We start from the raw sequence: 25,065 nt of genomic DNA, 5'->3' as shown, positions 1-25,065 counted from the left end.
TATATTCAGTTATGTTTTCTAAAAGTTATTTTGAATTTCACACTCGTGCGTCTCTACTCAGCTGTTGTAACGACCTTTGACTGTTATAAGGACAGTTGGAGGTCCAAATCTGTTACAACTTGTATAATAAATGAATGAACTATCAAAGCGTAAAATTTTGATATTCATTCAAATAAAGACATTTGTAGAGTTTAGTGTAATTTTCGAAACTAGTAAAGTATGGTTTTAATCAATATTTTTTTTTGGTAATCATTGGTCGTAAGGCCAGGTTTTAAACAGTCCTGTTAGTATACTATTATGTTTTCTACTAACTCCTGTTCAAAACCCAGTTACTAAGAGATTTAAAAAGGCCAAAACGACAAGAAATACCCACATTTTCACCACACCCCAGTTTACCAAGCACACAATTAGTGCTAGCACAAAATTAACCTGAATTTGCGTCGAGATAGGAATCAAGGCATGCAGCTATTCCACAGATGGGTGGACATAACCAACTTAAAGGCCCGCATCACAACCTCGGAAGTAATAGGAAATAGACGAGGGTCGTTACGCCGTTTTCTAGAAACGTAACGTAATGAAACTAGTGACGATGACGGTGTAACTCGTTACAAAAGTTACCCGTTAATCTTGGTAACTAGTTATTTTCCAGCCGCTGTGATTTTTTACTGCATACCAAACGAAAATAATGTAACTCACCACGTAGTGACGGACGCGGCGACTCTAGTGTCACTAAAATAACGCGTTACAAAAATATTATCTGTAACGGAATGCGAAACTAGTTAATACAAATTTAATACAAATTATAATAAGATATATTTATTTATTATAATATATTTAAACTAGTTAGTTATATATTTAAGCCGAGTAACTGGTTACTGTAACTAGTGACGTGAAATAACGCCCTCGTCTTATAGGACCGCCTATTAGAAAAACGAAACCCAGTTGTGCGGTTACGGTTTGAAAACTTAGAAGAAATATTTTTCTTCTGTACTAATTGGAGTGAACTTTTCCTCGGATGTCGAAGGACACTTTTTAATTAAGGATTGAATATTGAAATTGATTTAGTTATTGTTTCTAAAGGTTGAGTTGTTAGTCGAGTGGTTGGGGAAAAGACTGAATGTATAGTTAGGTTAGAAAGATAATTTCATCCCTAAATGTTAACTATTTTTGTCTCATAAATACTTAGTAAATTTCGCGAGAAAAATGTTAAATTATATAACCCAGGGATACATGAAATTATAAGCCCGTAGCGTAGGAACTCAGAGCTGCGGACAGCCTAGCGGGCTTACCGGGGCTCCAGCTTGAAAAGCAGGAGTAAGAACAGGGTGGTTTTTAGTCAGTAAGAATCTGGCACTACCTACTTCACACCGAAACAACTGCTGAGCCTGTACCAAGCGCAGGTTCGGTCATGTATGGAGTACTGTTCTCACCTTTGGGACGGCTCGGCCAAATACCAGCTGGATGCGCTCGAACACATTGAAAGGCGTGCCAAGAGGCTCATCAATGACGATGCGCTTGTGGAGGCCCGGCTTCAAAGCCTTGAACACAGGCGCAAGGTCGCAAGCCTTTCCGTTTTTTACCGGATACATTTCGGAGAGTGTGCGGGGGAATTGCACAACTTGATTCCCCCTAGTCCTTTTCATCATCGAACCACAAGACAATCGGCGAGGCGTAACCGCTTCATGGTAGATATCCCACCCACTCGCACGAAGCGCTTCGCTTCAAGCTTCCTTGTGCGAACTGCTAGGGAGTGGAACTCCTTGCCGGAGTCTGTGTTTCCTGATGGGTATAACTTGGGTGTCTTCAAGGCCCGAGTGAATAGGTTGCTTATGGGCAGACGTGCTCCACCGTAGGCCGTATCATCACTTACCATCAGGTGAGATAGCGGCCAAACGTCGACCCATTAAATGTAAAAAAAAAAAAAAAAAAACCTTTCGCCTGACCAAGGCGGGAGAAGACATTGGACGAATACCCCTTTAAAAAAAGCGTAGCTTGAAACAAGTTACTTTATCAAATCATAATTAATAATTATTAATATACGGTGAACATAAAATAAGGGAAAAAAGTGAATGACCAAATCAAAAAAAAACAATAATAGGATTAACTACAAGCTCGGCAGTCAGGTCGTATATTACAATGAACATAGATAGAGACACATCAGGTGCCTGTTATTACCCTGAAACCAAATTCTCTGAGTTGCATCGCTCCAATAGTGTCGGTCACCAAATATAGAATCTGTATACGCTACGTATGTAGATTTAATGGAATATTCTCTATCTCTAATCCAGTGATTGGATTCAGGAATACTGCCTTTAACAATTAAATGCTTTATTTCAGAATATATATTATTATTCATCATTAACGTGACGGTCTACTGCTGGACTTTTGGCCTTCTACATACATAAGTGGGGCTTACCCAATAATCACCACTTTTGGCAGACAGAATGGAGATTGCAGTCGCAGGCAGATGAATGGCAGGTGCAGGTTTATCAGAGTTGAACGTTGTTGTTCGGTATCTTTTAAGTGCGCAGTTTTCTATTCAGCTTGTGATAACAGTGATGGGACAAATAAGCATTCTACTTTTTTTTGAGGGGCGAAAGTCATCCAATGTCTTCTCCGACCTTGGACGAGGCAAGACGTAGTGTCAGACTCTTACTAACTAAAAACTACCCCGTTCCTACTCCTGCTTTTCGAGCTGAAATCTGTGTAACCCGCTAGGCAGTCCGCAACTCTGGGTCATGTATTCTACTTTGCCGTAATCACACAGCAAAACAGTTCGTAATAAAAGAAAATTAAACCAATTCAGTAATAGTAACACGACGCTATATTTCTCCGTTCTCATTGTGACTTAATAAAGAAGTTCTTAAGACCAATAAAATAGGTTACAGCCATTTTATTGCGAAAGCTAGGGGTGTTAACTAACAATGAACACTATCGGTGCAGTTCGAAGAAATAAAGCGAAAACGTTTGTGTTAAAAGCTTTTATGTGTTGTTAGAAGTGTGTGTTATAAATACAGTTACAGTGACTGGTCGCATTATTAGACGCACTCTTGTTTTTTGTTCAATTTGTAATAGATTTAAATCACGGTTTACTTATGTAAATTAACGGAGAAAAATTCAACTAATTTCGAGTCACACACAAACCGGGATTTTTAGTTAATTTTGTATGTATCACGATAGTTACCTATTATAGAAACACATTTGAAATATAGAATTCCAGTATTGATTAATTCCTGTATCTTTACTACATATTATAAACAGAGGCGCACAATTGGTTTCAATGCGCTTATATTCGTAAGCACTGTTTCCAATCGTCGAGGATAGTCCTTGACTTGTTAAGGCGCTGTGCATAGTCAAAATAGGATTGATTCAACAGATTTTTTTGCCCAATGTTTACATGTTAGAGCAACAAAAAAAATATATGTTAATCTTGATCATTTTTATGAATGGACCACCTTCTTCAAAACACGATTTCTATAAATTTTCTCGATAAAAAAAAATCATAAACTAACCATTTAAATTGAAATTCTAGCCATTGTAACTATATTATTTATGAACATATCTTAATAAAATTAATAACAGTGACGTAATTTAAAATAATAAAGGGATCTGCCTTATTTATTTGTCGATTGAAATGAGATATTTGTAAGAATTAATATAATTCATGATAAATAACTCAGAACGAATCGAACAAAACGTCGTCCGATCATGACATCTATTCGTTTCTCTTTCATTCTTACGCGGACCGGCAGTGACCGCTGAGGCGCGCTGCTTGGTGGACCTATGTCAGTTTGTGTCAATCGCCGCTCAGAAAATAATCATTCACTAACATATCTTTTTGCTGTTTGTAATATTTTATTTTGTAATTAGCTTTTTCTAAGTTGGGTTGTCAGTATATTTTTTTGTACGAAATCGATTTAAAGTTATGTAAACACAATTAATTTTTTCATATACTATTACCGCGTAGCATGGTGCAGATGACACATTCAGTAACGTTCCGTACCATTCTTGAAAGGAGAAGGGGACTTTTGGGCCCAGCAGTTAACTAGTTGAAATGTATATTAAAAAAACCGTCATATTTTTCTAAAGGAAATCACAAAATATGGTACCTTGTTTCTATCTGGGAAGCGAGAAAACTTAAATTAAGTTATAAAACATTAATGATTATTTAATCATTTATGCGTATAAGTACTCTGTGATTTAAACTTCTTACAACACTTCTGTCTGATATCAGTCAGTCACCGATTGACAGATGACACTTGTTTGTTGTGTTTCGTTCTGAGTGCGCACGTATTTTCCATGTTTTATTGTTAAACCCCACGACCTCGGCTTTATAAAGGACTTTTGACGGATCTTGCATCTCTAAATTACCTTACTCTCTATTTTGGACAACTGTTTAAGCCTCTCAATCGGATATTGACGACATGGATCGCTGTGTAGATTGTACGATTACGACTGGTCGCAGTAACTCTATTGGCAGAAGAGTCTTGGAAGATGAGGCGATTTTATCAGTTATTCGTCAGTGGCGTGCATCTCAGCCTGTATAATATGGTATCTCAGTTGGGAAAGATACCAAGAAAATATACGTACCCCGCCCCTACACAATTCTTAGATGACATTCTCCTAATTATTGAAGATGAATAATACATATTTTATACATAATTGGTGTTTTATTTATATATCCTCCTGTCCGTTTTTTAGTTTTTAAAAGATTAGTGCCTACTGCTTCTAAGTGCCTATGTTTGCACCACGTTTTTTAAACGCGCCGTCGACGCGCGTTTTTAGCGATACTGACGCGATACTTGCGTGCGTATCGCGTCTGTATCGCTACAGACGCGATAGTTAGACGCGGCCTGTAGACCTTTGCACACCTGACGCGCGTGTGTAGCGATACAGACACGCGTGTGTAGCGATGCGGAAGCGATGCAAACGCGCGTGTTATCGATACACACGCGCTGGTGCCGCGCGTTTGTATCGATACAAACGACAACAAACTGCACTGTAGGAGAAAAACGTCCGGCGACGCGCGTTTCCAAAACGCGCGTCGCCGGCCGTTTATAAAACGTGGTGTGCATAGGCCCTAAGTACAGAATATTGAATGTAAAAACTTGTCTTCGACTGTAGCGACTGTTCGGGGCACTGGAGAGCCAAACGTGTCAGATCTTCGACACGTCACACACGCTCCTTGCTTAAAACCAAAATTATTTACTTATTATTCGTCCAAACTCATATTATTATCTGAGTCAGGATCATCTGAATCTGTATCTGTATATTGACATTATATACACGCAGATACACTGCACAACTAAACAACACACTTTAATAACAAAATTAAAGAGAATTCAATGTATGCTGCGAGTATCGATAGCGATAAAAAAAGACCTTTCTAATGTCCATCCCTAATCATGTGGTACTGAGAGACGTCAACGTCATACAGGCAACTGTCACTAGCGCAAAAACTATAGTAGTAGTAAGTTTGTGTAAATTATTGTTCGATTTCGGTTTTAGTCATAAAAAAATTAATAAAAAAATAAAATAAAAATAAAATAAAAATGTATACAACATAATATTGAAAAAATAAAAAAACAAAAACTAATACGAGTAATGAGATTCGATCTTAAGGGTCACGGAACGCGAATCTAGACAGCAACGCACTGGGCCACTCGTCCATGAAACTATAGTAGCGAAATTACGCTCCTAAATAAAATGGAATACGCGTATCAATGACATTTGCACGGTGCACCCCTCAGTACACGAGACCCACTTCACCTGCTTCACCCCCTCAAATACATAAAAGTTGTCTATTCACCGCGCCTTAAGGAAGCTTCCGAGATATGAAACATCACTCTATGTTCAATAGGGAACTCTAAACATGTGTTTATAAAATTGTATGATTATAAACGCACCCACGACACAGGAAAAAATCCTAGTATAAGGCAACACTTTTATAAAAAAAGGTAATCGAATAAGCGTGTTATCTTAGTGAGACCAAAACAATAACGTTTTGTGAGCTTATTGAACTGTGAACAACTGCGTAAAGATTTAAGTTTCTTCGCTAAGTAACGAAAGGGTCAGATGTGGTTACAAAGTCAGAAAATTGATTTGAGGATTAGACAGAACATTAAACATCACCCTTATAATTTCTTGAAGGGTTGGGCAGAGGTAAACGATTCAATAAGACCTTTGCCATTTGCCTGTAATAAATAATATACCGTTGAAATATTTTTATGTGGTATCTAGCATATCAACTTATTTTAATTTTAAGCAAAACTTGTGCAGCAGTGAATGACACACAACGTATGAAAACCTGGGCTTTCAATTTCAAATTATAAGTTTGAAATCCAACCAACCCGCATTGAGCTAGCATGGTGATTAATGCTTAAACCTGCTCTATATGAGAAGAGGCTTTGGTCAGCAGTGGCCACTAACAGGCTGTTGATATGATGATGTGTGATGTTCAGCAGCGAACGTCTTCTGGCTGATGAGAGAAAATTGATGGTTGACAGGCCACAGCAAAACTGTGGAATGAGCTGTCGTCGGCGGTATTTCCGAACCTTCAAACCTTCAAGAAAAGAGCGTATTACTTTTTAGAAGGCCGGCAACGCATTTGTGACTCCTCTGATATTGCGGGTGTTTAGGGTGGCGCTGATCGTTTATTATCAGGTAATCCATCTACTTGTTTTCCCCTATGCCCCAAAAAAACCCTCAAAGATCGAGTAACAAATCGAATCGTTTACTCACTGTGGTCTTTACTTAATTCTCTACTCACTGGTCACATTTACAAACCCCACACAAATGTAAGTCTCTTGGAAATGAAACGAGAACCGTCTTCATTATAGACGTGATCCCCCATCTAACTTTGTAATAGCACGGATTGAAAATGAAACTGATAACATCTGCCTTGTCTGCCGAACTAATGACAAGATACGGCGGAGACACTTTCTGTCTATTTGCAACTGACGATAACATTGTATAATTTTATTATAATTATAATTGTATTGTACAATTTTATTATATACTAGCTTTTGCCCGCGACTTCGTTCGCGTGGAATAGTGACTTCCGGCAAATTTTTGGTTTTAACCACATAGTTCCCGATCTCGCGGAATCTCTTCAAAAATGAGATGTAGAAGATATTCCAGGGAACTCTTCAAAAATCAACATAATGAGCTCTGCGTTTGAATTTAATAGATGTATATACTCACTTAGGGCATTGAAAAAAATAGTTTAAAAACGGACTTAAACTAAAGAAATATTATAATCTTTCCAAACTTAAGATGAAAACTAACTTAAAACTAAAGAAAGCTACGAATTACGAATTTATAACAATTAAAACCGGCCAAGTGCGAGTCGGACTCGCCCATGAAGGGTTCCGTAGCAGCAGGTAGATGACATAATATAAAAGTTGTAAAATAACTTGGTTTTACATAGTGTTTGTACGAACGACAAAGTTATATTTGCGGTTTTTGAAAATGTTTTATTTCTTAAAAACTAATAATGATATCTTGTTCAAACCAATTTTCGTTGTTAGTTTCTATTGAAATCTACAGCATATATATTTTTTTAGTTTTCTCACTCTCTTATTTTAAAAGTTAGAGGGGGGGGACACTCATTTTTCCACTTTGGAAGCGTCTAACTTTCCAACGATTGATTTTTACGAAAAGTGGTTGTAGGAACCTTAATGTCTTTTTTAAAGAACTATCCATAGACACCCATCACGGATATGTTAGCTGAAAAAAAATTTTTTTTTTAATCAGTTCCATGTATGGGGTGCCCCCCTTTAATTTTTAAATTTATTCATTTTTATTCAAAATTCGAATAGCGGTTAACGATATACATCATCATACAAAGTTTCAACTATGTAGGCCCAACAGTTTCGGAAATAAATGGCTGTGACATACGGACGCACGGACAGACAGACAGACATGACGAATCTATAAGGGTTCCGTTTTTTGCCATTTGGCAAATTATATTACAACCTATCCTCTATGCTATAATAACCAAGCTTAAACTAAATAATTTAAAAGAAACGACTTAAATCTAATCTATCTAATTAATTAATAAATTAGACTTACAATTTTATTAAAAAAACTAACTACAGTAACTACTAATAATCGATATCAACGTTAAATAATTTAACCAGAAAACCAGGAAAACCCAACAAATAAACTTATTAATTGACAAATACAACGAAACCAATTTATTTAGAATAGGTATACGAAACAGCAGGACCACTACAGACAAATAATCATACGACTGATAATACACTTCTTTTACGATAGTACCGAAGCGCTCGGCCGATACCCAACCAAATGAATGTAACTATCCTATGTCCTTTCTAAGGTTCTAAACTATATCTGTACCAAATTTCAACCAAATCCGTCAAATAGTTGCGGAGATTAATGGTATAAGCATAGAATAGTGTTCGACGTGATTCTTTAATTTGACATAACTTTTTTATTTATGAACCGATTGACATGAAACAAACACTAAATGTAAATTGAAGCATACCACAATATATTCGTGAAAACCGCATCCAACTCGGATCAACCGTTTCTGAGATTAGCGCGCATAGACACACAGACAAACAGACAAACAGATAAACAGATAAACAGATAAACAGACAAACAGACAAACAGACAAACAGACAAACAGACAAACAGACAAAAAAAAAGTTAATTACATTTTTGGGTTCGACATCGACATAACAATAACCCCTGCTATTTTTTTAATTTTTATTTTCAATGTACAGACAGCACTTTTCTACGATTTTATTATATGTATATGTATAGATTCGTGAGACGTACAAAATTAATTATGATGTTATCGCCATAATTACGTAATTGTTTGACGAGGACCTCGACTAGTTTCAAGCCAAGCTAGAGCCAGTAATAACGCGACAATCTTGATGATCATAAGCCCATTTAAACTGCTTAACATAAAAAAAAACTGTATTGCTTGTAATCATTTTTTATGGAATAGGGGACAAACGAGCAGACACATCACCCGTGGATACCCGCAACACCAGAGGAGGCACAGATTTAAAAAGGAATACGTCCTTTTCTTGAAGGTTTGAAGAGCATTTGTTTTGTTATTAGTTACCTCAAATTATGTAAACATAAAATATATTCTTAAAACATTACGATCAAGATCAATACGTTCCATGTATTTTCAACACTGATGGATTCTAAACACCAGAACAAAGTCATAAACCGAACCGAATTGTGGTCTGTACATAGAGACCTAGTACTTTACATCGACATTGACTTTAACCCACTGACCACAGAGCGTTATTTTAGGAAACAAATTAAGGACGATAACGGAACACGTCGGAATTGGCTCAGAGTAGAATTACTCCGAAACATTTCGGTCGAAACCATTCGAAGGTCTTTTTTCGGTTGAATCAATTATTCAAGTTGATTAATTTTAGATAATAAATACATGTATTGTATGCTATGTTCGTACTGTTTCCTTGGCCTTTTGACTGTCAGGAAGCAGTGGATACTTAATCAGAATTATTCCAAATGAGTGATTTTCACACAAAGCTATTGATCTGTACTATGTAGGTATAGGTTGCTATGGAAGTTGTCCTACAGGATACATAATACCACGTGTAGGTACAATGTATAGCCACTTCTCACCATTAATGTTATAAGTCCCAATTAAATGGGGGTGAGCCTATTGCCATATACTGGGCACAGTGCCAGACTCCGCACTACTACTACATACTACAATGCGATATGTTCAAACAACCGAAAAAAAAATGAATCTAAGATATCGTATATTCTATCAATGAAAACTATGACTAATTGATCCAATATTAACACCGTCATCAAATCAACAGTCAGCAATACTCCTTGTATCAGCGTTTGCTTGTATGTCTCTGGTATACAGTTCGGTTCAGAGAGCCACGCAAACATGATCGATACTGTTATTGCAATTGTGATGTATACTGCCATATTATGTAAAGGGCTAAGCAAATTGATGTATGTAACTTGGTGTGGTTAACAGAAAATATTGTATTATTATCTCGTTATTTCTCAAAGGATAATAACCAGGGTCATGTTAATTACTGGGTAAATATTGTCAGATAGTAATTGCAAACCCATTAGTTTACATTTAGAATTAAGGTTAATTTTTTACAACGTTCTTTTCGAACCAGGTGTTGGACAGCAATAGCGCATACGTATGTATTGTGAAAAAGATATAACATCCAAAATGGTAATTCGGAATATCTTGGAAGATACATACAAAGTGATCCCAAATTACCAAAACAACATTTAAGAGAGCAAATTCTACCATATACTCTGCAACAAAGAGCCTATTTTTGCTCATCGACAAGGATAAAGTGTGAAATCTCGTAAAAAAATAAAAACGTTACATGTACTGGGCTAGTTTGGGTAATCAATCATTCAATTTTGTTGGGCCCGTCGTGGCCGGATGCGGGCACGCACCGAGCTACTAATATAATTTGAAATGTTTACTATTATGTGTGGTTTCTGAGATTAACGTGTAATATTTTGTGATAAAGGAAAAAATAGGCGTTTGTTTTGATGTAATATTAAGGAGGTTTTTATTTAAGAGAAATTTGTCAAATCAATGTTAGTACTTGTTCTGGTTTCCCTGTGAAACACCATGCATAGGCGACTGGTGGTGTAATATGCATAACCACAGTATTATTTTCAAATAGAACTCTAGGGCAATATGTATTCGGAGCTGCGTACTACCTACTACCCGGGTTTGCCGGGGCTCCGGCTCGAAAAGCAGGAGTAGGAACGGGGTGGTTTTTAGTCAGTAAGAGTCTGACACTCTGTCTCGCCTCGCCTATGGCGAGAGAAGACATTGGATCATTTTCCCCCCATAAAAAGGGGGAATATCGCATATCCACGATCTACCTGCTATAAAATAATTAGTGATAATTAATTTATGATTCAGCAATATCAAACCATTTGCCGTATCACAAGCATTGACGGTAATATACCGAACATTTCACTAGAAACAGCATAACAAACGTATTAAAAAAAAAGAAACATTAGCAAAACTCCCCTACCAACACCAACACACATACAACAAGTAAAATAATGCGTCCAGAAAATCTATTAGTGCGTCCAAAGTACGCATAGTTGTGTCACACGCAAGATGGATGGCCCATCGTACGAGCCCCGTCTCCCATGGCCGCGGTGTTAAATTACGGTAAACGTTTTTGTAGGTTAACAACTAAGTAAGCGGGCTTGTTAAGTAGAGGTTGTATAGTTTGTTAAAACTGGTATGTAGGGTTCATATTTTTAGGATAGTTTTTGTCTGAAGGGGCATTTGTGCAATGAACTTTAAGTTGTTTTTGATATTTAGATATACATATACAGTACTGGCAAATCCTGTTTTCCTGCTTTTCTCTTTTCCTGAATTTTCTTTGCTATAAACCGCACGGAGCTCGAATCCTTTCCAACGAATGCAACACCGTGGGAATCGGTTCGTGCGTTCTGTTATAACGTCAGGAAGGACAATCCGACTTATTTTTGTATTAAAGAAGATGATTAAATTTTAAAAAGTATATTAATCTGAAATTGATTCTGACCTGAAATCGTATGCAAATTATACATTGATCCTCATTATTCATAGGTTATTACTTGTAGAACACATTGATCCTTATTGATCTTACGTTTTTGTAGGACAAGCAGCGATATCCCCATTTTTAAAATTTTGTCTTTATTTTTTACTAAAGCATGATGAAAATTTGTTATTCCTTTTCAATTTATCCTAATTTTTTATCCTAATTTACCCTTTCTTGTGTTTTTCAATAATTATTTTCCATTTATTTACTAGTCTCCATCCCCCTTTATTTTTACCTTTTCCTAAAAAGGTTCCAACATTATTATTTTTGTTTTTATCTACAACCACACTCATTTTATTTACAGAACAACGTGTTGAGATTCGAGCAGTATCACCTAAAGGTAAGATTTTGGTTCGTTTGCAAAAATAAACATACTAACAATGCTTGGTATATGGTGAATTACTGGTGGTGGTATAAAGATTGTTATTGATGTTGCTACTAATATGTACATAACTATAAATATAATATTATATAAATATATCTGGTTGCTTCTATTGCCTTGTGTTTTTAAAGCCATATTATTTGTATCAAATCTTGGAGTTAATAAGTGTTCTAAAAATCGATGAGATGAGATTCAAATTGTATTTTATAATAAACTTAACTCTTCTTTTGTCGAAGTTATCCTGCACTTTACATTTGTAGTTGTGGCTAAAATTTTGCAGTTTAATGTGCAGTAATTTAAAACGCAATTAAAAAATGAATGGCATTATCAACATCAGTTTTACAAAAGTTTCAGAACTTGTTAATTAAAGTAGAAAATGACAATGACAAAGTCATACTTTTTGCCTAAATATAAATAATTACAAAGCAAACAACACCTGCAGCAAATTAACTTACTTACCTGCCTTTTGTTTGTGAACTGCTAATTATATTCGAAAAAGTTCTCTTTAATTCCCTTTGAGATGTAAATTATTTATGACTTTTTTTAATAAGCCGTATTTCGGTATACTAATTGTGTTTTAGAAATAATGAGTACCTTAGAACTGAAGACGTAGAATTCAAAGTATATTAATAGGTTTAAGTAGTTTTACGGTGGAAAGATTTGCCCTAATATAAAAAAAACTACCTATTGCCAAATAAGTTGGTTGGCACAAGAGAAAAGACACATTTTCTTACTAAATGCATAGGTAACTCATATAATTATCACTCATTCATTGCAGAGTATTCTGTTTCATTGGATGTTCGATTTTATATTATAGCTTTTAAAGTTGAAAATCTAAATAAGATATACAGAAAGGGTTAGGTTAACGTGCAGGCTACTAGTACGTTTCTAGAAAGGTAGGTTTTCTATGGTAACTTTGTAGTCGCGTCAGAATCCTTTACAAAAGTTTGTAGCATTACGAGTTTTTAGTCACGAAGTCTCAAATTCTATGACTTTCGTGACTCCATAAATACATTAACGTGAGTTTGTTGTTAAAGAAATATTGTAGTTGTTAGTTTGAAGCATCGAAACTTGTGTGTGAAGAATTTTATGATGAAATTGTCGTGATAGGTTTTATTTATTTATTTTTGAGGAGAGATGTCATCGATTTACTTCCCTTTATGGGTGAGGTGAGTAGGAGTGTCAGACTCCTACTGACTAAACCTACACCATATCTAATCCTGTTTTACGAACCGGAGCCTCGGCAACCCGATAGGTAGTCCGTAGCTCCGGATCAAGCATCAGCCCTAGGGGGCCCCATTTGTGGTGAAACTAATGAACACGGTATTTCTATTATCTTTATCTTTTTAAATTATCTTTTCTATTATCAAAAGTACAGCTGGACTGTAATCCGCCTCTACATAACCCAGCAAGCAAGGAGATTGTGGTTTGCCATAATATCCTTGCTTGCCGGGCGGATTGGAGATTGCACTTAGGAAGATTTATGTTCAAATGCAAAGTCTACTCCTAAAAGTATGTTACCTTAAGTTTCTTAAGAATATACGTAGATAAAATTGGCCCCAATTTCAGGTAGTACCGATTACGACAGCATAAAACTATCCCTGACTACCTAACTATGAAGGTAAACTCCAAAACTTTAAGAGAAAAATATGTTACACAGAGATACCACTTTTATTTCGTTTTTTTCCGCTTGAGATGTTTATATTTTATGTCCCACGTGGACAATATGTTTTACCGGGATCAAGAAACATTGTCTAACACGACATGACAGAATACGTGAATTTTGTAAACACGAAAAACTTTAAGGACACTAAGTTGTATTACTTCTTAAAGTTACGCTCACAAACTTATAAAAGGATATAGGTTAATCTGTTTGTGTTTTCAAATAAATTGTATGCTGCATATTAATCGATTTGTATTATAATTGTTTATTAAATCTCATCTAAAACTACCAGTACAGGTTTTCTTAAGGCGATAAAAAATAATAAGATCGACTGCCCGGCTTAGAAATTTTAGCAAATTAGATCGCCGAAAGAAATAATATTCTTTCATCCACCAGCTAGAAAGCTAAGAGTTCACTTATGGTCAAACAATTTGAAGTGACTAAAATAATCTATCGTATGCACTTTTTTCATTAAAAACAATTCAGTTAATCTAGCATAATTGGTTTCCTTTACCTGTATGTTTAACAAGGAACAACTAGAACTACACTTAAACTTAAATTTACGTAGTTGAAGTTAAAACAGCCACTTACAACGGTAGGACAAGACTGGTCGTGTCCGAAACTTTAGTTAAATGGAATCTCACGTTAATGAAATATTTTAACTAAGTTTGGGACTGGTGTAATGTATGGACATAACATAACATAACATTGCTGTTGATGTTATCTTGAAAGGTTAGGTTATGATAAGTTAGTGGTAGAGTACCTACAAGCTGTATGAAGATGTTCATTGGTCGGTTCCAAAATAAATTGGGTAAGCACGATGTCAAAATAAATATAGAAGAGAATACCTGATTTGTTAAATATCATAGTAAATTCCTATTTAACTATGATATTTAAGCCTTTTGCCTGCCTCAGGCAGAGGTGAACTTGCAAATTACGGCACGTAATACCACTGTACAATGTATACCGTTTCACCATTTGTGTTATGGGGCTTCCATGTAATAGTTGCCATTTACTGGGCACAATTCCAAACTCCGTGTTAGTTTGAGAAATACTTTGCCCGACCCGGCGATGATTTATTAATAAATTGTTACCAATATATCCACACTTACACCTCAATTTCGATCATAAAAATGTGATCACTATAGCATAGCAATATGCTATAATCATCACATTAGCAATATGCTATAATTTCCAACATTTCTCTTCAAAACACATTCAAACACATAGCTAAGTCGTTTCGCCTGGCTGGCAGAGTGCAACATATCTATTAACTAGCGAACATTCTATATACTGCTATACTATGTTTGCCTGTTAGCCTGGCGACCCTAACTGGCTGAGGCACAATGCCAAACTGTCGTCACCACGCTTAGGAGGATGTCAAATCATACACGTCACTGATTTAGAACAATGTAGCCGTGATAGACTGAATTCTATTGAATTGAGAGAGATATGGATGGCAATTGAGTTTTAATAATTGAGTTATTTATGAGATAATTATTAACATTCCACTGACAGATTTTTTGGTATTTATTGTTACATGTGTATATCATTGTTTACAATTCAAATGTACAAACAAACATACACTAGTCAATATAAATATCTTGACTTGTCATTTCACATGAATGTTTTAATAATTGAAATAATTTACTTTTAAGTGTGCTTATACATAAACATGATATGGATTAGGACAAGAACGTATATACCTACAGTAGGATTTTTTAAATAATGAAATGTGTATTTTTTATTCTTTTATTTTACGGACTTTTCGTTCATTTAAATATTTATTACACTTGTTTATTACATTTTAAATATTAAATTTAAAAAAAAACATTTAAAAATATAAAAAGCTGTTACGGGCTTTATTATCATTCATTTATTTCTTTTACTTGGTTGTTACATTTTTAAATATCAAATTAAAAAGAAAAAAAAATAAAACATTTAAAAATATAAAAAGCAGTAGCCCACCAGTAACGGGATAAATCCAAACTACCGGTGGTCAGGGCTCAAGAGAGAGGAATTTCCGGACAATACGCGCCGTGTCCAGAAGTACTGCCTTCTGCATCAGGCTCTTGATCCAACCATCTAACGTTAGCCTACTCAGGTGTTGGTCGAGGCTTTTGGCTATAAGGCCATTGGCAGATACGACTATCGGCACAATGATTGCTGAATCTACATCCCACATGTCGACAACCTCATGAGCTAAATCAAGATATTTACTGGCTTTATCTTTTTCAGCTTTCACAAGATTCTCGTCATGTGGGATTGTTATATCAATTATCATTGTGCGACGGCTTGGTCGATCTATCACCACAATGTCAGGTTTGTTAGCAACAATTGTCCTGTCTGTGATGATAGTTCGATCCCAATACAGTGTGACATCTCCATTTTCAAGAACTGGGTCAGGCAGATACTTATAATACGGCACTTCAGATTCAACAAGTTTGTATTTTAAAGCAAGTTGTTGATGAATAATCCTGGCTACAAGATTGTGTCTGTGCAAGTACTCTCTTACGGGCTTTATTGTTAGAACGTCCCGTATAAACGTATAATAATAAGTAAGCAATACAACTACACTTTATATTCCAGGGCATAAGTAACAGGATATCACTAACGCGCGAACACCTTAAATAAGTTGATGGCAGCAGATAAAATTGGATTTGCTAAAAACACTAAAAGAGGCCCAACATCCATCATATTCAAATTAAATTCGCGCACCAGTGATTCCCTGACACTTTTATATTTTATCACATTCTATTAATATATGCTGAACATCGTCAAGTACCTATCACACACATCACAATTAGGAGAGTATACTTTTCACATAAATATGAATTAAAATTCATAAATTATGACGCTAACTATTGTAGTTCATTTCATGATGTTATAAATTCGAAGATAAATTAATAGTAGCTTAGAAAAAAGTTCTCTCAGTAGTAGTACGGAGTTTGGAATTGTGTCCAGTATATGGCAATAGGCTCACCCCCTTACTATAACACAAATGGTGAAAAGTGGGTGTACATTGTATAGCGGCATTACGTGTCGTAATGAGCACCTCTGCCTACCCCTTCGGGGAAAAAAGGCGTGACGTTGCTTAGAAAAAAGCTTGTTTACATTTTTGATATAAAATTGTAAACCAATTATTTTTCGCTCACAAAAACAAAACATTCTATTAAAATCTCAGTGCGCGCGCTATTGATACATTTTAAATCGCTAGCACAAATCTAGAACAACATTGAACTGTATTTTGTCCCGAGTCGAGGAGAAAACAATGAAAGCAATCATACAACTGATACCGGTTCGTTATCTGCGCTATGTAAGTATATAAGTCTCTATAGTGAAGTTCCACAGTCCATTCATCGAGTACTTATGTAAGTGCTTTGGCTTGAACTTATGTTCTTACTTCTTAGTCGACTAGTGGAAAGCAATTGAAATGCTGTGTATTGTTGTTGCTTTGTTTTTGTATTTTGCACATAAACTCATCACACACACATAACGATTTATTTTCTTTTAGCATAAATCATATTGTTATTAAGCATTCTGTTCTGTAAACACAGATCATTGGTAGACAAGAAAATCTAATTATGATTAATTGAATGTCCTCAGAAATAGAATATATGTATTTGTCGACGCCCTTAAATTTCTGCGTGTGGTATAAGAATTGTCTAAGGTTGACTTCATTTTGACAGAGATGAAGCAAAAGCGCTCATGTTATACTAAAAGCAAAAACATCTACACCTCACTTGTTAGACGTGGAGATTGAAACCCGTCTAATGAATATAAGAGCCTTAGTGCAACCCAGCGGTGTTGATTATGATGAGGTAGGTATTTCTAAGGAGCTGCGGACTGCCTGCGGGTTATTGAGGATCTAGCTCGAAAAGCAGGAGTAGAAACGGGGTGGTTTTTAGTCAGTGAGAGTCTGACACTCCCTCTCGCCTCGCCCAAGGCGGAAGAAGTCATTACGAAGGTATATCTTTGTAACAATTCCTGTATACATACATACATATTCACGCAGTCACAAAGGCTATACAGAATGGTAGGTACAATATAATTGATAGGAGCATCGTCCCGTGTGCTGGAAGTAATAATAATTGGGTCCTCACAACTAGTTGCACTGCATTCAATTGCATTTTACAACTCACGTATCATTGTAATTGGAATGCATACATAGTTGTTGGTTATTGAACTGCTGTTTTTAATATTTTTATTCAATATGATGAATATACTCCTGAAAAGAAATGTATCAATGAGAATGGGTGCTGATGATAATGATTATATTCATAAGAATTTTTACGACTAACGAATAGGCCCAATATAAAAAGGAATAATATAAAAAAGTAAATATTTAAACGACGTTGGTCGAGTGGTCGCAAGTGCGACGTCAGGCAAAGTAGAAGTAGTACGGAGTCTGGAATTCAGCCCGGTATATGGCAATAGGCTCACCCCCTATTGCATAGGACTTATAACACAAATGGTGAAAAGTGGGTGTACATTGTATAGTGGCACTACATGCCTTAATGTGCAACTCTGCCTAACCCGTCGGGGATAAAAGGCGTGGCGGTGTGTGTGTGTGTGTGTGTGTGTGTGTGTGTGTGTGTGTGTGTAAATATTTAAATTAGTTATCAGAATTTGTAGCTATTCATGAAAACTTGCAAATAATAATCAAAATAAAATGTGTTCGCTGAATAAATCGTTATGATTTTCGTTAAGCGGAATTAATGAAAAGTACTCGTTCATTAATTGTGCTTATAAATTAAAAATAATTAAAAAGAGATTGGGAAGGGGAGGTTGAGATGGAAAATATTAAAAGGTTTTGATTAAGGTAAATTAAATGAAATAATAACTGGAATAAATCATAATGCTTTGGCAATAGGAAATAGAAAGGTGTTGGAAGGTGAAAAAAATTGTTTAATGGCTTTTATAAGTTTAAATAAAAAAATATATTTATTCTAAATTTCCGTTTAAAAATGTAGAATTTGCTCTTTGAAGAAGCTCAATATGCTTTATTTTTACTACAATACTTTGATTACATTTATATGACACTTTGTTGATTTTAAGTGACTTAACACAGTTTCTTGTCGTGTTAAAAAACATTAAACCTTTAATGCACACACCTTACGATTTAAGTACAGATATACTGAAGACAGACCATATAGGCTGTAGAGACTTACAATTGAACTGTACAGTTAAATCTGATCTGTAGCCTATAGTAGATAACAGAAATATTAATCCCACAAAAACATTTCATGTTAAATGCTGCCAAGACGAGACCATATAGCTCGCACTGTCAAAAAGTAATCAGATCCCGTGTAGAGCCAAGTTTCTAACCCTACATGCCCAGACCTAAATCGATAAGCCCTAATTTCACACTCAAGTTACGGGGAAATTCTACAGCCATAGCTCGTACTGCGTATTTCGTAGCGCGTAGCAGAGTTTTTACGCTATAATCTCGTAGGCGTGCAAACCTTGGACGTAACTGGCGAGTCGGCCGCACGGACTTTTTGCTATTCGTCATATGGGCTTGAGCTTAAAAATCTATTCAATCTTCTAAACTCTTTCCGTGCGGCCAACTCGCCAGTTACGTCCAAGGTTTGCACGCCTACGAGATTATAGCGTAAAAACTCTGCTACGCGCTACGAAATACGCAGTACGAGCTATGGCTGTAGAATTTCCCCGTAACTTGAGTGTGAAATTAGGGCTTATCGATTTAGGTCTGGGCATGTAGGGTTAGAAACTTGGCTCTACACGGGATCTGATTACTTTTTGACAGTGCGAGCTATATGGTCTCGTCTTGGCAACATTTAACATGAAATGTTTTTGTGGGATTTCATTTCTTTTTGTAGGTTGCTTATGATAGAAAGATAAAATGAGCGACAAATACCTACACAAAATTATTTTTAACACTAGATTAACAACTATCAATATCGTAATTTTCTACCTACTATACAATATTCAAACCGTACGTAATCCTAAACTACTTAAGTTAAACCTATTAACAATGAAAATTAAACAATGACCTACGTATCAAATTATTCTCGATAAGTCGTACCTACATAAACAACTATAAACATATTATACCTACTAACCTATACTACTTAATTGCAAATACCTACTTATTCAATCTTTGAATTTCTTAATTAAATTTGTGAGAAAATTGCAAACGTAATGCTAATACTTTTTATCAATGAAAATTAAAACACTAGTACCTAACTAAACCTTCACCTACTAAACTACTAAATTTATAAGAAAATTGCAAACGTAATCCTAATACTTTTTATCAATGAAAATTAAAACACTAGTATCTAAACCTTTACCTACTAAACTACTAACAATTAAATATTAGGCAAATGGTTTTTTTCTCCGCGATAGCAAACTTTTAAATCACCGAAATATTCCGAAAATTTTTCATTCAACGAGACAACCGTCAACGACGTCTGCCCTCGCGCGTCTGCCCGCGTTCGGGTGCCGCGCTCGCTGACGGGCCGATTATTTTTAGCTACTGCGCGGGGACGAGGGGGCAGGCGGCGGGCGTTGGCGCATACTATACTTACGATGCTTATGTTCAAAAGTATAGGTTGATTAATAAACACTTACCGAAGTGAAGTGTAGTAATATTATTCATATCTAAGTACTTATGGGTAGGATAATGTTTTGATTTGATGAAAAGTTTGTGTTCTATGTACTTGTGTATAATTTTCAGATCTCAAGCAGGAAATAGGGAATTAAGTTTCCCTATTTCAGATTTTTACCCCTCCGCGGCCGCATTCAGACCTCTAGCGTCAAAAGTTGCGGAAGTCTCGAACAAACTTTCACCCCCTAGTTTAAGGGGTTGGGGGGTAAAAGTTCCAAGTTTTAGGATTTTTTTGTTGTTTGGGTACTAATACTAGCTTACATACCAAATTTCAGTTTTCTAGGACTTCAGGAAGTACCTTAAGAATTTTGTTGATCATCAGTGAGTGAGTGAGTGAGTGAGTGACGAAATCGGGGTATTTTAGATATCAATAAAATCTAAAGTATAAGAGCTATGCAATTGAAACTTTAGAGGTTTATTAAGTCTACCACTGACATTATATCCTGAAAATTTTGTTTATCTGGTATAACCCAAACTCAAGTTATGAAGGTTCAAAAATACGACGAAGCGCTTCGAGAAAAGGTAGGTAGTGCCCTTGCGCTTCGCTTGGCTCGTCTTGGCGGGGGCACTACCGTGCCCCCAGATTCAAATACATACATAAATGTAGATGTACGAATGTGTACTGATTGAAAATGTTTAAAAATAGTATTTTGATATTTTGTTGCTATCTCCGTTGAGGTATATAATACGTAGAATACCCATACTGCTATACCCAATTATACAAATAAGTTTTGCTAAAAGAGTTTTACAAAAAACCTTTTCAGATACATCTGTAAATGTATCGAGATTTCCTTAACTCTTTTAAAAGGGAACCCTTAAAGGATCAAAGATTATCGCTCGAGGCTGTTTGAAAATAAATTACAATGACAAATATTTAAATGCTTTTGTATTTTTTTAATTTTGCCTACAATTCCTTTTTGACAAGCTTGTAGACCCCAAAAATCTTAAAGGAATTCATTACAGCATATTTTTTCCATTTTATCTATCCTTATTAGCAAAGGATCTCTTTAGGGATGAATAGGATATGAACGAGTCGTTTAGGTAAAGCAAATATTTTATAATGAGTTTATTTTTTGTTATAAGTAACGCCTTACACGTTAAAATCCCGCTTGCAGCTCATGCAGACTTTTGCGACCACGGGTATATAGGCACTTGTGGCCAAAAAGGTCTCACTCTATAGTGGGGACCCTAGGTTCTCATCCAGTGGTCTCAGAAGGACGGTGGTACAGTGGTCACGTGCCGCCGTGAACAGCGAAGCTCAAGGGAGACGCTCGTCTCCCTATAGATATGTCGTAACAAGCGTTACACGGTGAGGGCTTCGGGGACAGGTCTATTAAAGGACCAAGTGTCCAATAAAGTTGTTGAGGGTAGCCACCGGCACTGGGGTGATTTTCGTGAGGTAAAAATCACACACTCCGTAATCTTTACCTCCAAAAAACTAATCACCTATTAAGGGTTTCCCCTGTCATCAAATAAAAAAAAAACTGTAATAAAGATTGACCAGCTTGAAATAAAGATCGCCAACTTTAGGGTTTTTGAACATCGTAGCCAGTTACTAATCCGAAACTGCGGACTACCTAGCGGGTTTAACGGGGCTCCGGTTCGAAAAGCAGGAGTAGTAACGGGGTGCTTTTTAGTCAGTAAGAGTCTGACACTCCCTCCCGCCTCGCCCAAGGCGAGAGAAGTCATTGGGTGATATTCCACCCCTCAAAAAAAGTCAGTTAATAACCTGCAGCTAATTTACTCGCACCATTTTAATGTTGAGTATCACTGTCTATTTTAATGGGATGACAGTTAATTGATTAACAATATCAGTTTAACAGTCCTTTCTTTATCATTATCGTGGCTTTATAACGCCATAACGTTATTAAGTGAACCACAATGCTAGGAGCTGAACCTTGATGTATTTATCTAGACTCGATTACGTGCTGCTCTCATACAGGATGTTGTTTCGAGGGCATTATTGGATTTGAAAGCATTTTAGTTTGTCTTCTGTATTGAACAATGTGTAGGTACACTGGGATATTCAATTTAATTTGTACTAACTTAAAGTATAGAAAATTGGTGGTGTTTTATTCTGTCCTGTTAGTTCAGTTGTTGAAAATTATGGTTTGAGTCTTGGGCAATGACATTAATACACACGCAAATCACACATCAAACATCAACAGCCTATAAGTGGTCACTGCTGACTAAAGGCTGGAGCACGAATCACCACGCTTGCTCAATGCGTGTTGGCGATTTTAAAGTTATAATCAGAAATTTTATAATTTCAGAAATTTTATGCACAGTCGTTTTCACGATGTTTTCCTTTACCGTTGGTCTGTGGCGTCTAAATAATCTTAGAAAGTATTTATAACTGGCATTTAATTTAAAATAGTACTAGTTCTTGACAAAATATTTTATCAACAATATTATAGTATCGGTTCATGGTAAAATCGAATTCTCCAATGGTAAGTAAAAGTGATGTACTCTGTAAACCGTCTGTACACAATTGTGGAAAATAAGGCCAGATGCTAAGGCATCTCCTTATAAGTGAGAAACATCATTTCTGTCTCTTAAACCTCTCTCGAAACTGTCACAAACAATTTATATTCCTTGCTCTTTTGTTATTATGTTCGTGACACACAATAAAACTCATAACACGATGATCAAATAAATGTCGACAAAGGGTTGCGAACTCCGTTTGAATTAACTTGATTGTCCTTCCGACCCGACAAATTGTACATACACTCACTGTATATTACACAAGTTGATCTTTTGTAAAAACAACTTCTGAACACATATTTGTTGGATAGGGGTCGTACAGATCACTTGATGATCATGTAGATGGATGGGTGGCAACATCATAGTAGTTAAAAGTCCGTTGCGATAGCAACTTGTAATGTTTTGACTTAAAACGATAACGGTAAAATGGGGTGAATAGAATTCGAAAGGTAAATAGACACAGGAATAGGGTGAATAAATGTTTCGCACTTTACCATTTAAAAAACAGCATAGTTGACACCAGAAACGGTGTCAACTATGCTGTTTTTTCATCAGTGCTAAGCTATAAGTGTTAATGAATAAGATTGGTGAAAGCCAAAGGCGTCCACAGCAACGTAGCATAGCACATCTCTGGTGAAAAAACACCATATAAGTTATAAGTAATTTGCTTGACCCGGTAAATTGCTGTTCTATATGGTGTTCACGACCATTTCACAAATGGCCAGTCGATGTTTTTAATCAATTTGATTTTATTGGACACTCCTCATTAACGTTATGAAGCTGACCTTTCATCAGGCACATACGATACCTGATAATTGCTTTTGTGGTTTGGGTGGATTTACGCATTCCCCGCACATAGGCATCAAATTAATTTCAATTAGTTATACAACGGAGGCCCAACGTTTGGGTACGAAATCGTTAAGATAAACACTGAAATCTATCGCATTACAATTAAATTCTTGTGGCTTCTAGCGTAGTATGTGTAGGAAGAAGGTTCGATTCACTGCCCTCTTACAGCTACTTTCAATCATCTATCCAGTCATAGATTTACTTGTATAGAAACGTAGATATTAAAAATAGAATTCAGAAGAATAAAGCTCCATACAAAATGTGTCCAATGTAATCTGGAGTTAGCAAAATGATAGACCAGCAGATAATGATAGACGGATTATTGAAATCGGCTGTTAGACAACTAAAATTATTTAAACGCTAGACGAACGAATAAATAGAAAAGTCAGAGCGTGAGGCTCTAATGACATTGGATAAATTAAATCAAAACTTAGGCCGTAGGTAAGTTCCTACATTGATTTTTCCTTTCCCTTTGTGACTAGAGATTTGCCCAGGTGTCCAAGTAAAAGATGAAAGTAAAGATAATATAATATCATTCAGTTTAACTACCAAGAGGTTGGTAGTAGTACTAGTACACATTTCACTAGTTAAGTTATGAGTTTTGCGTAATAAGGAAAATGAAAATACTTAGTAGGTTTATTGAAATGAATGAAAAGTTGAAATAGAGCCTATACTATAATGCCTACATTATTATACTCTGAGATTGTGTGGGCATCATGAAACAACTTTGAAAGTTGGAACAATATCCGACGTTCTGTATTGTAGGTAAATAGTTATTAATTCTTCATTGTTTCAAAGATGATTCGTTTTGTGTTTGACATTTACTTCAATAATTATTAATTACAAATTAATTTATATTAAAAGATTTTAATAATATCTTAAACTTTTACACCTACTGTTGTGTCTCTCTGCATCACCCTAAGGATGACTGTTACTAGAAAAGAACAAATAGGCATTAAGTCCATCATTGTTTTAATGCACATAAAGGGAAAATAAAAATAAATTTTAAGTATGGGAGAGTCATACTTCGGCACGAATGGGCCGGCCCGACCGAAGTGATACGGCCTCACAGAATAAATAAATTGTGCATATTTTACAAAGTACAATTAGCATAGATGGATGTCATAAGACACATAGCTCGTTAGTCAGGTCATCAAGAATAATTAAAATCGAACCAGTACTTTCGGAGATAAGCGCGTTCAAAAAGAAAGCAAACTATGTCTTTATTTTATAAGTGTAGATTAAAAAGTATAGAACAACTACAAGCAATTAGTTTGCCAATCTATTGGCTAACTGTTGTGGTGCTAGCAGTTAGAGCGTACATCTAAAAGTTAGCACAGTTGAACCAAAGTTTTAGTATCTAGCAGTAAGTAGTTGCGGTCATTGTAACTTTGTGATATCTACCATAGGAAACAGAGATAATTTGATAGATTGCTGAGAAAATAAT

General features: G+C 35.8%; 1 protein-coding gene across 8 annotated transcripts in view; it reads left to right on the top strand.

Annotated features, from left to right (window-relative positions):
- Positions 1-25,065, top strand: part of LOC118274591 (solute carrier family 12 member 6) — a 511,128-nt gene that overhangs the window by 95,271 nt on the left and 390,792 nt on the right. For 7 of the 8 annotated variants that reach the window (XM_050698912.1, XM_050698908.1, XM_050698909.1 and 4 more), the window contains exon 3: positions 11,914-11,949. The exons of the other annotated variant lie outside the window; for it this stretch is intronic. In XM_050698912.1, coding sequence (XP_050554869.1) covers positions 11,914-11,949 — 36 coding nt within the window. The remainder of the gene's footprint in view (positions 1-11,913; positions 11,950-25,065) is intronic. 8 annotated transcript variants of the gene reach the window in all.

Source organism: Spodoptera frugiperda, chromosome 15 (assembly GCF_023101765.2).
Source record: "Spodoptera frugiperda isolate SF20-4 chromosome 15, AGI-APGP_CSIRO_Sfru_2.0, whole genome shotgun sequence".
In the NCBI taxonomy this organism is placed as follows: domain Eukaryota; kingdom Metazoa; phylum Arthropoda; class Insecta; order Lepidoptera; family Noctuidae; genus Spodoptera; species Spodoptera frugiperda.
The sequence above is the reverse complement of the archived record's forward strand: the minus strand, read 5'-3'. Positions and strand labels throughout refer to the sequence as shown.